Here is a 12078-nt window from a genome sequence, read left to right as displayed (position 1 = left end):
GAGCAATGCAAAAGTCCAGAGGTGGTAGCAATTCCCCTCTCAAGCCCCAGAAACAAGGGTCAAATGAAATCAAGGAAATCAAATCTTCAATGTATGGAAAAATCAGTGCCGGTGGGGACCCGGGGTCACCGGATCAGGTGGAAGGTCAACCAGTATATGATGAGGGGCTGGAAGGCTGCAGCTCCCAGAGTCAGGTAGAGCTGGAGACGTTGCCGGGGAGCCGGGCCACCCATGCTGTCAGGGCCCAGGGCTGCTGTTCGGAAAGAGCGAACCTGGAAGACAGGAGAGAGCTGAAGCTGGCTCAGGACAGGGGGACTTGTCCCCAGCTCCAACCCCAGGGGAAGAGGGGCCAACCCCAGACTCACGATGAAGTACATGAGCGCAGACGAAGTCCAGGCCAGTGCCACATAGTAGCCATCACTGCCAAAGAGCAGGCCAGTCAGAACACTGAGGATCATCCTGCAGGGGGTGGGGTGGGGGAGGGAGGAAGAGAAAGTTGGAGACCTCTCAAGGGTCCAGGCCTGAGACTGACACCACCTGTCAGGCCCTAGGGCCTAGCCTAGACCCCACCTACCATCACCAGGGCCCTTTACTCCCAATCTGCCCCTACAGGGACATAGACTCAAAATGAATCTGGAAGGGCAGGACTCAGCCCAAGGACCTGGATCTGAGACCTCCTTCACTACCCCAGCTCAAGGCCCCTCTCCCCTGTGCTCCCAGGGTGACTCTCAATACATTCCTGACCTCTTGCACAGCACTACACAGTTCCTGGGGAGTGTGCTGAAAACAGACGGGCCCTCTACTGGAGAAGAGCTGGAGGCCCAGAGGGGATCAGAGGGTGTCCACAGTCACAATTCGAGGGTACAGCTATGCAGGCCGGCAACCCAGGGTGGCAGGCACCCCCCCACCCAGATCAGCCTCCCGCTTGGCCCACAGGTGCTCACCCCACATATTTGTAGCCGCTGTAGGCCAGCAGGTGGAAGGTGCTCAGGTCACTGCGCACGGTGGCCAGGTAGATGCCCAGGAGCAGGGCTAGTACCTCCAACACGACCCATACCAGCGCTGTGCTTGCACACAGGCCCAGCACCTCTGGGGAGAACCTGTGACCACGTTGGGGTGGGGTGAGGTGAGTTTAAAACCAGCCATCCTGTGGCAGGTGAGAGGCTGGGGGCATGGGGTGGACTTGGGAGCTGGCACAGATCCCCTAGGGAGGTGAGGAGTCAGGAGTGAGGAAGTGGTGGGAATGGGGAAGGGGCTGGCACTGACCTTTTCTGAATGCCCAGTGCCATCCCAGCCAACAGCACGTAGGTGATGAAGGCCATTGCTGCCAAGAGCCAGAGATGCCATCAGCCTAGTTTCCTCAACCAGAGCCTCCAACCCCAGGTATTCAGAGCCACTGACACCTCCAATTTCCCCCCTATACTTCCTTCCCTGTGGATCCCAACATGCCCAACCTCCACACTCAGCCCTGCCTGGGATGCCTCTCCCAGCTCAGCCCTCTCCTCCTGTGTAAATGCCACCTGGTCCTTCTCTCAGGACCACCAAACCACCTCCTTCCCTGTCCCTGTACTAGGAAACTCACCAGTTTCCTTTTGTGTCTCAGAAATTATATCACAGGCCAAGGTCATTGCTCATCCAAGACCAACAGGTAGGGGCCAAAGTGATCTCAGGCAAGACTACAGGACTGAAATGCAGGCTCAGCAGACAACCCGTGCTGTCCCCGAGTCCAGGCCATGGGGATGACCTCACCTCAGCCAGGAATTTTAAGTCTGGCCATGGGCACTGGCTACAGTTCTGGCCACACTGCCAATGCAGAGCTCCACATTTATGTCTGCTATTTTCACAAAACCTGAGATGGGAACTGGGCTTTCATAGCAATTTCAACTCATCAGTCCTGTCCTCTGCTCCCTGAAAGCACCAGAACTGACGTGCCCACAAGAGGGCAGTCAGGAAACCAGCTCTACCACTATAAAGTGTGTGTGTGTGTGTGTGTGTGTCCTCAAAGATACACAAATCTGAGCTTTGGCTTCAACATGTTAAAGCTGGGGGTGGCAGTTCCTGCCTTATGTGGTGACTATGACAGGGACACAGAATGGAAGGAAGAAGAACTTGTGTTCCTCCCAGGGCACGTGGGCTGGCTGGCTGCCCTCACTACCACCGGCTGCCCTCCTGGAAGCCCTTCTGAGGGCTGGTCTGGGCACACTCACTCCTAATCCAGCGTGTCCCCCATGGGCCACGCCTTGTGCAGGCCCCAGGACTCAGAGGAGTCAGATGCAGCGTCTGCCAGCCACCACACAGGGTGGGCAGCCTGACCCAGGCCATGTGAACAGGCAGTTGTGGGAACACAGAAGGGAGTAACCACTTCCTCAGAGGAGGGGACATTGGAGCAGTCCTTGGGGGACAAGTCATAACAATGGTAATAGCTAATATTTACTGCAGGCTTCCTGGGTGCCAGGTGCTGTGCTGAGCACACATCACCTTACTGAGTTTCCACAACAATCCTTTGTGGTAGGACTTGTTGTTATTCTGGTTTTTCAAAAGCATGAAAGTAGCCACCTGAGGTCCCATAGCTTGAAGGTGAAAGGCCAGGTCTAAACCCAGGGCTCCAGGCTGGGGAAGGACAAGGTCTAAGTCTAAATGGCAGGAAGGTCTCAAAAGGGAGGACCCTGAGGGCACTGAAGGCACAGCCAGGAAGCTGCTTACTGATCACCCTACTCTGTCTACCTGGTCTGCCTGGTGTCTAGTGACACTACCAAAGCCACACACAAAAACACAAAGAGCAGATGCTGAATAAATACGTGAGACTCTCTCTTCTCGCTGGTGCCTCAAGGCACATGTCCCTCCACACCCCCCAACCCACGTCAAAGACTCACTGGGAATATAGAGGTCAGGGGCATTGAGGTCTTGCCGCGGGGGCAGAGGCACATCACGACTGTACTGCACTTCCCAGTTCTGGTGGTAGCAGCAGCAGCCAGGTTAGGAGGAAAAGACCAGAAGAGAGGAAAGAAGGGGGTTGAGATCTGGCGGTCAGACTGTGGGGCAGGATGAGGGAGGCAAGGGGGCCCACCAGCTCACCTGGTAGGTGGCTCACCTGGTGTGTGTAGGGGAAGACCAGCAGCCCTAGCTTCTTGGCCACATAGGCTGTGTCCACAGCGAAAAAATACTTCAGTTTGTTCACAGACACAAAACGGTGTAGCTGTGAGGGGAGAGAAGAGGCTGTGGGCAAGCTGCACCCCAAACCTCAAGGTGTTCCTCTGTGTGCTCTTTCCCTGAGGGGTGCTGTGATTATTAGGTGGATCCCGTGATGCCCCAGCCCTGGCCAGAAATCCTGCCACCCTTGCCCCAGGGGTGGGCCACACCTCCTTGTGCACCATGTCCTTCCCATGGGATGCGATGGAGCTGCCATAGGCCATAGCCACGTTGGCCACTGGGTCCCCAAGCAAGTGGTTGACATTGAAGGCCACTTCGGCTCCTGGGGCTGGGTATCCCCCTGGCTGGCTGGAGTAACCACCGCTTGTGTCATCGAAGAGGGGAGGGGGATCCGGAGCTGCCCGGACCCTGTGCTTGGAGCCTATAGGTTTGTAGGTACCAGAGTAGGTGACAGAAATATCAAGCATGAGTCCAAGCCACCATCCCTTCCCCAAGCTGGGCAGCCCTGTATGGGTCCTGGGAACACCAAGCAATCAGAGAGGGAAACTAGCTTGGATGGGGGGCTGGGTAGCTAACCCAGAAGAACTTTAATGAGGGATCTTTTGGAGTGGTGATAAATGTGGGCAAAGAAAGAGCTGAGGCAGCTGCTCCTGGAAGTGATCGCTCGCCTGAGGGTTCCTGGGGGCCTCCTCAAGGGAAATGATCTCTGAACTGAGCCTTGGAGACTTGAGTAGAAGTTTGCTAGGTGAAGAGAGAAGGGAGGGCATCCCCACATGAACGATGTGGGAAAGGCGACGGCTGGGTACTCGGAGGCCCTGGGCAGCGGTCAAGAATCCCACCAGGGTCATGACAGGGAAGGAAGTTTGGGAGGCAGGCCCCATCCATGCCCGAGTCGGGCACGGGGATCCCAGCACTACTGTCACCACCCGATCTGATCTCATTTGGGCCGAGAGGGCGAAGTCCGGGGCGTGTTGCCGAGTCTCACCCGGCAGGAACCCGAAAGACATCTGCCGCCTTGGGCAGTGCTCACGGTCGCCCCTCTCCCTTAGGGTGAGCGGGCCGCGCCGCCGACCCTCCTTCAGCGGGTCGGTCCGCGCCCCGCCCGCCCCGCGCCTCACGCACCGTGGGCTCCGTAGCCCGAGTGATAAGCCATGGCCCCGACGCTCGCTGTCTCCGAGGGCCCGCTGCGCCGCCTTGTGGGTACGAATACTAGTGAGGCAGCTGCTCCGTTCCCTAAGCACCGACCGAGGTTACCGAACAGCCCGACACGTCCCCGAATTGTCGGAGCACAGCAGCCATGTCCGTAGCGTCATCCTCTGCCGCCTGCCATTGGCTCCTCGGAGGCACAGGCTTCCCTACTCCCCTCTCCCAATTGGCTACTGGCGCACCCTCGCCGAAGCGGATTCGGTAATAGTCAACTTCCGGGCAGCGGAATAAGCGGAGCAATTTGAGGCACTCTCGGATTGGATAATGGTTGTTAGTTCGCGGCCGGAGTAGCAATAGATGGGTTAAGGTAGGAGGGTGTTGAGAATTATTTCCGCGCCTGCGCAGTGGGGGCACTTGACGCTCGCCGTGCCACGACTACAGCAGGCAGAGACCTGGCGGAGACAGGCGGCGGCTGGAATCCGGGAACGAAGCTTCACTCGCAGGACTTACTCCAGGAGGGAATGGGGGTGGTGGGGCCCCATTGTGACCAAGCCCTGTCCCTCTGGGCTCTTGTCCCTCTCTCTCAATGCTAGCTTTCCTTCTCCGCCCTCCATATTTCTCCCAGTCCTGGCTCTGAGCTCGGGTATCCCGGGCGGGTGTTGGTAGGCGGCCGGGCCGAGCAGTCACAGCGCGGCTAAGCGAGTTCCTGGATGCTGACTCCTCCTCCCGCCTCCCACCCCTCTATTCCGCGCGGGTGCTGTCCGTTGTCTTGGTGCTGAAATGCCCTACCGCCACTACTGCCATTCTGCAGACCCTGGGACCTGCTGCTGATCTCGATGAGAGCGCGCGCTCGCGAACACATGCACACGCACACACACGCCACATACTGAAAACCTGAGGTTCAGATCTGAAGTCCCAGAAACAGAGTGGTAATAGTTGGGATAGGATCCTGCACCAGTCTCGGCCCTTTAACTCTCTTGTAGTCCAGCTGATTTGTGGGTAGAGGTGTGCTGATTCTTCTCCTGAAGCTGCTGTTGAAACTCCTGAGTCATTGCCAGCCCTGCAGTCATCTCAAAGTGAGACCCCCAAGCCTCATTCATAATCTCAGGGGCTCCTTTCTCTCATTCCCACCTTCCCCAAAGACAGTCTTTGGGGGCCTCCCTTCTCACAGACCTCCAGACACTTTCTACAGAGGAGATCCTCTGCAACCTGCCTCTAGTTAGCTACCCAGTGTCCAATTACACCAGGTGACCTTCCTGTTCTTCAAACTCAATCCATGTGGTCCAATCACAGTGCCTTTGCCCAGAAGTTCCCTCCACCTGAAGTGCCCTTCCCCTCCATATCCACTTATTTAAAACCTAGATAAATCCTTTAAGAGTCAGTTCAACTTGTGTCTCTCAGGGCGATAAAGGGAACAGAGTCCTGACCCGGCTTGGGGAGGAGGCTGGAGGCCAGATTCTAGGCTTCCTCTCTGTACAGTGGTTTGTCATTCTCCACTTCTACCTTTATCTTCACAATGCCAAACACAGTACTTGCATATAGAAGGCACACAATAAACATCTGTGACCAGTAAGTAAAAAATAAATGGATGAAACTCTGGGTCAGTCCTTTCCTCTATCATTTCTGTTACCCCATCTTTAAATGGGTAGGGATATTGAACCAAATGGTCTATGTGTTGCTCTTTGGGGAAAAAAAATCACGAAACAAAACAAAACCCACCTAGCTTTGCAGCTGCCTATGTCCTACCCACTGATTGTCTACCTTGGGGGCTAGGCCCTGACCCAGGGGCAGATGTGATGATCTGAGGCTCCTAAGGACCAGGGAGCAGCACTGGGTCCACCGGTACCTGGGAGGGAGTCCTCTCGTGCAGGACAAATCCTGCATGATGAATGTGCATTGAACCCAACACTTTTCCATCCCCATTTCTCAGGTGGGAAAACTGAGGTTTGGGGTGCAGCGTGCCAACTCAAGGCCACAAAGCCTAGGGCTCGGGTGTCCTGGCCTCCTGTTTGCCTGCTGTATGTGGAGTCCAGCGCCTCTGTCAAGCCGATGAGACTCACCACACCTTTCAGGGCTGTAAATGCCACCTCTACCACAAGGGAGGCTTCAGGGGTGGGGTCTAGGTGGGCTTAGGCCTGGACTTACTCCTCAAAGATGAGACCCCGCGGATCCCTACCCATCTATGAGTTCCCTCTCCTCATTTTACTGCAGGGATAACTCAGGCCCCAGAGAGCAAGGACTCGTCCAAGGTCGCAAGCTAGAGTGCGGCAGGAGGGGAACCCAGGCGTCCGTCCGCCCAGCCAGGGTTTCTGGGGGCGGGTGCCGCGCCCGTGGTGCCAGGCGCTGCCAGCGGAGCCGCGGGTGCCTCGGGGGCGGGGTCAGCAGAGGGCGGGGCGCCGGGCACCGCTGCCGCCAACGCCGTCGCCGCCGCCGCCGCGCTCGGGCTCGAGCTCCGCGCACTCCCTCCGCGGCCGCTGAGCCGAGCGGACGCCCTTCGGGGCCGCGCCGCAGCCCTCCGCGTTCCCCTCTATCATGCCCCGGGCCCGGGCGGCGGCCGCCCAAGCAGCCAGGACACCATGCCGGAGGGTGGCGGTGGCGACGGCGGGGAGGTGCCCGCGCTCATCCCGGACGGCGAGCCTCTGAGGGAAGAGGTACCGGCGCTGTGCGGTGGGGGCCGGAGCCGGGACTGGAGGCGGGGAGGGGGCAAGGGAAGGGCGAATCCGGGGCGAGGGCTGAGAAGGGAAGTCCAGAGCCCTTGTGGCCAATGACGTCATTGGGGTAGCTTGCGTCCTGCGAGGGGTCCCGGGGCCTAGGGCCCCGCGTGGGGGTAGGGGTGGGGTGGTTGGGAAGGGATGTGGGGGGTGACTCCCAATCCCGACGCCCCCTCATCCATCCTTGCCCTCCTATGACGTCAGCACCTGGCCCCTGCGCGTCCCCCTTCTGCAGCGCTGCCCCTCACCCCCAGAGCCCCAGGGTCAAGCCACCAACCTGGCCCAGCAGCTCACGAGGTGCCCGGGCGGCGCCTGCAATGCAGCAGCGGTAGCAGTGACTTGGGGGGCGGGGAATGGGAAAAAGAAAGGGAGGTGGCCTCTGGTACCCCCTCTCCCTCTCCCTGCGGTGAGGCCCCAGGCCCCATCGTGCTGCTGGTTGGGACCCTCAGATGGCCCCTCCTCAGTGCCAGCTGGGAAGAAGATCTGCAGGGGTGTGGGGCCCAGTTTGGGGTGCTGGGAGTGATAGGTGGTAAGTGGATCTATGTGTGTGTTTGGGTGAGCTTAGCCTGCTTGTGGGTGTGTGAATGTCAGTACGTGCTCCGCACACCTGGAGTGGGACATATGAGCCCTATAGTCAGGTGAGGGTCTGATGGGTCCCTTGACTTGGGTGAAGTGGTAATGTGTGAGTGCATGTTAGTGCATCCTGTTGTGGGTGGGTCTCTCCCTGTAGAGTCTGTAGGGTGTGGGTGTCAGGTTGCAGTCGGGGTGGGGGTGGGGGATGTGCATTGAGGTAGATAAGGGGCTGGTATATCCCTGGGCTTCAGGGAATATGTAACATGTATGTGCACCTGTGTGTCCTGTGGTGGGTGGGTGTGTGAGCCTGTGCACGCACCTGTGCACCATGTTACAGTGGGGGAGGATGTTGTGCCCTGGGCACAGGTGAGGGGCTGGTGTGTGTTGGATAAACGGGCATCTGCGTGTTCCTGGTGGGTGGGTCTTTGATGAACATGTGAGGTGGGGGTGGGGGTCATGGATGAGGGTATGTGCACCTGACTGACCCTGCAGGTCAGGGTGGTGGCATGCACCTGTGATGGGTGGCTGCCCTGGGCTGGGGTGGGGTAGTTCCTCTCCTCTTGGGTCTCTCAAGGCCTAGTGCGACTGTGGGAGGAAAAAATGGCCCCTTAACCCCACCTCTGTTGTTTCCTCCAGACCACCTCTTCCTTCTCCCCCTTTTCACCCTTTCACTCCTCCCTCCCTCTTCCCCCTTCTCTCTCCAAAGGCACCTGGGGGTGAGGTGAGGGCCAGGCTGGCAGCCTGCCAGGGAGGGTGTGCCCAACCCCCAGGGCCAGGGAGTGGTCCTTGCTGCCCAGCAGCTGTGTCCCGCCCCCTCCCTTGGCACAGATGGGGAGTGGAGGCTGGCGCTCCATCTGCTCCCCTAGACTCACACCTCTCTCTCTTCCTCTTTCTTACTTACTTAAAAGCCTCTCCCAAGTCTCCTGCAGTCCCTAGTGAAACCAAGGGACCAGAGGGAGTTGCAGGGTAATGGTAATAATATTTATTCCCATGACCAGACCCTGTGCTAAGATCTTCACACATATGATCTCATTGAATCTTCACAACAACCCGTTTAAGGATGAGGAAATTGAGGTCCAGGGAGGATGAGGGAACTGCCCAAGTCATACAGTAAGTGGTGGAGCCAGCACCAAATCCTGGGCAGTCAGGCTCCAAAGCCCATGCTCTTGATCCCTAGGACCCCTACCACCCTGGCTTCCCAAACCACCAGGTCCAGGAATCAGTGCCCAGAGAGGGCAGAGGTAAGGCCACAATCACACGGCAAATCAGGAGCAGAGTCAGGACCAGAACTCAGTTTTCTCAGTGGACAGTTGTTGGGGTAAGGGGGGTGTCCTTCCCTCTTTTGGCAGAGATGGTTCTACTTTGTCCTACGTGCCCTTGACTGAGAGATGACAGGGCACAGTGGAGGACAGGCTCAGGGCAGATAAGCCTGGGTTTGGGTCCTGCAGCTCTATTGTGAGTTAGCTAGAATGGTGGGTCCTGGAGCAAGTTGCTTAGTCCCTCAGAGGCTCAGTGTCCTTTTCTGCAAAGCAGGGATTGTAGCACCACCTCCTTCACGGGGCTTCAGCGGAGGGTCAGGCGCAAGTGATGGCCCCGTCCTGACCCAAGCCTCCCATCTCTCTGCCCACTCTGCAGCAGCGGCCCCTGAAACAGTCCCTGGGAAGCTCCCTGTGCCGCGAGTCGCACTGGAAGTGCCTGCTCCTCACGCTGCTCATCCATGCCTGCGGTGCCGTGGTGGCCTGGTGTCGCCTGGCCACAGTGCCACGGCTGGTCCTGGGGCCCGAGGCGGCCCTGGCCCGAGGGGCCGGGGGCCCACCGCCCACCTACCCAGCCAGCCCCTGCTCCGATGGCTACCTGTACATCCCACTGGCCTTTGTCTCCCTCCTCTACCTCCTCTACCTGGCCGAATGCTGGCATTGTCACGTCCGGTCATGCCAGGCGCCGCGCACTGATGCCAACACCGTGCTTGCCCTGATCCGCCGGCTGCAGCAGGCACCACCCTGTGTGTGGTGGAAGGCCACCAGCTACCACTACGTGCGGCGCACCCGCCAGATTACCCGCTACCGCAACGGCGACGCCTACACCACCACGCAGGTCTACCATGAGAGGGCCGACAGCCGCACTGCTCGTGGCGAGTTTGACTACTCAGCCCATGGGGTCCGCGATGTCTCCAAGGAGCTGGTGGGCCTGGCTGACCACGCGGCCACGCGGCTGCGCTTCACCAAGTGCTTCAGCTTCGGCAGCGCCGAGGCCGAGGCTTCGTACCTCACCCAGAGGGCCCGCTTCTTCAGCGCCAACGAGGGCCTGGACGACTACCTGGAGGCCCGGGAGGGCATGCATCTGAAAGACGTGGACTTCCGCGAGTCCCTCATGGTCTTCGCCGACCCGCGCAGCCCGCCCTGGTACGCGCGCGCCTGGGTCTTCTGGCTGGTGTCGGCGGCCACGCTGTCCTGGCCGCTGCGCGTCGTGGCGGCCTACGGCACGGCCCACGTGCACTACCAGGTGGAGAAGCTTTTCGGCGCCAGCTCGCCCCCGCCCGGGGCCATGCCCAGTGGGCCCCCGCTCTCACGTGTGGCCACGGTGGACTTCACCGAGCTCGAGTGGCACATCTGCTCCAACCGGCAGCTGGTACCCAGCTACTCAGAGGCTGTGGTCATGGGCGCTGGCTCGGGCACCTACCTCCGTGGCTGCCAGCGCTGCCGGCGCTCTGTCAGCAGCAACTCGCTGCCTCCAGCCCGGCCCAGCGGGCCCCGCCTGCCTTTCAGCCGCAGCCGCCTCTCGCTGGGAGCTGGGGGCAGGGCCACACCGGGGGTCTTCCGGAGCCTGAGCGGGGGGCCACTGGGGCGCCGTGGGGAGGACACGGAGCCCCTGGAAAGCCCACCGTGCTATGAGGACGCCCTTTACTTCCCGGTGCTCATTGTCCATGGTGACAGCGGCTGCCAGGGGGATGGGCAGGGTGCACTCTGAGACCCACGTGGCCCCCTGAGTGGCCCTCTCCCCACCGCCCCACCACCGGCTTTGATGCCTGAGTACTTGTTGTCCAAAACAGGAGGGAAAACAGACCAGCACACAATGGGTGGGGGTGGGGGTAGAGCCCTTAAACAGACTAACATGCAGTGATTGTGGTCATTTTGGGGGCAAATGGACACCACCGAAGTTGAGTCTATGAACCGTCCCAGCATGGCTCCCTCTCCACCACCACCGCCATGTTCCACCCCCTGTGATGGCAGACGATCTAGCTTGGGGGCCTCTCAGGCAGGGCAGGGAAGGAAGTTTCCAGAAAGCTTGGGAAGGGGGAGGAGTCCTGGGGACAGCTGTTTTCTGCAGCAGAGGGCTGCCTGTGGACTCTTCCCTGAATGGCTGAGGCCACATTGGGAGCCCTCGGGCAACCCAGAAGCACAAATTGGTGGTTTGGGGCTGTGCCGAGCTTGGCTGGCATCCACGAACCTGAAGAACTATGGCAACACCGCGGCCTCAGCCCCACTACCCTCCCAAAGTCCCCATCCTCCTTCCCTGACAGGCCCCTCCTGGCCTGCCCTCTGGCCTCTGCTCAGGGCCAGTCCCTGATCAGACCCTGTGGTGCAGCTGCTCTACTGGGAGCCTGGTTCTTGTAGCACAGCCTTGCCCCCTCCGCCGCCCACCGTTTCCCCTGGTACACCCTCTGCCACATCCAGTTACCCCTGTAACCCAGGGTTCCTTCTCATGGCCCCACCTCAATTCCATATGCTCTGGTCTCTGCTTCTGCCCTCTGAAGTCCACGTCTGCCTCTTGTCAGCCACGCACACACCCTCCGGGCTATGTCCTCTCATTGTCCCACCCCGCCCCGACCTCTCTGCTCTTCGCCTTCCTGATGACCCACGGGGCTCAGGGCTACAGGGCATCTGAGGGGCCTCAGTCTGAGCCACAGCCTCTTGGACGATGCCTTTGTTCTTCCATGGAGGTCCCAGCTTCCCCCATAGGTGGGGCCTGGCCCAGGGGACACCATCCCTCCCCCAGGGAGGAGAGAATAGTCTCTTCCCTTCCAACTGGGGCTTCAACCCCTCTCAGGGGCCGGTGGGGGAGGGAGGAGGGAGAAGATGCAGATAAAATAAAAGGTATGAAATGGAAGGTCTTCTCATGTGCATTCCTGGGTGGTAGGTTCAAGGCCACCACAAGAATCGCAATGGGCCATGCTGGGTCTGGGAGGGGATGCAGGTGGGGCTGCACCCAGGAGAGGGTGAGCTGAGGGGGAACCTCCCTGCCCGGCCTGGGATCTCTGAGACTCAGGTTTGAGTTGTTCTGAGCAACTGTTTCCAACAGACTGGTATCCAACTGACTTGTATCTGGGTCACTTCTAAGGCACTGTCCCAGTGGTGCCTCTTCCAGCCCAGTAGGGGTTTCTATTCTTCTGCTGGGTGTGCCAAGGGCTAAGGGAGTGTGGTTGGTCCCCAGAGTGGGAAGAAAGAGGTGTGGTCTGTGGCACAAATTCAGTTCCCCTGATGGCTATTGGTGTTATCGA

The 12078-nt window shown here is 59.4% G+C and overlaps 2 protein-coding genes across 2 annotated transcripts; one reads left to right on the top strand and one right to left on the bottom strand.

Moving 5' to 3' along the window:
- Nucleotides 1-69: 69 nt before the first annotated feature.
- YIF1A (Yip1 interacting factor homolog A, membrane trafficking protein) lies at nucleotides 70-4516 on the bottom strand. The gene is made up of 8 exons (XM_010956655.3): nucleotides 4273-4516; nucleotides 3360-3571; nucleotides 3092-3196; nucleotides 2874-2952; nucleotides 1267-1324; nucleotides 945-1100; nucleotides 366-459; nucleotides 70-272 (listed from the first exon to the last, which is right to left on the bottom strand). Exons 1-8 carry the CDS (start codon nucleotides 4301-4303, stop codon nucleotides 126-128), a joined length of 882 nt encoding a protein of 293 aa, XP_010954957.1. The 5' UTR covers nucleotides 4304-4516; the 3' UTR covers nucleotides 70-125.
- Nucleotides 4517-6735: 2219 nt separating this feature from the next.
- On the top strand, nucleotides 6736-11784 carry TMEM151A (transmembrane protein 151A). The gene is made up of 2 exons (XM_074373004.1): nucleotides 6736-6947; nucleotides 9216-11784. The coding sequence occupies exons 1-2, from the start codon at nucleotides 6873-6875 to the stop codon at nucleotides 10545-10547; spliced, it is 1407 nt and encodes a 468-aa protein (XP_074229105.1). The 5' UTR covers nucleotides 6736-6872; the 3' UTR covers nucleotides 10548-11784.
- The last annotated feature ends 294 nt before the right edge of the window (nucleotides 11785-12078 follow it).

The sequence above is a fragment of the Camelus bactrianus genome, chromosome 10 (genome assembly GCF_048773025.1).
Source record: "Camelus bactrianus isolate YW-2024 breed Bactrian camel chromosome 10, ASM4877302v1, whole genome shotgun sequence".
Taxonomy (NCBI): domain Eukaryota; kingdom Metazoa; phylum Chordata; class Mammalia; order Artiodactyla; family Camelidae; genus Camelus; species Camelus bactrianus.
Note: the sequence above shows the minus strand (reverse complement) of the source record. Positions and strands in the feature narration are given on the sequence as shown.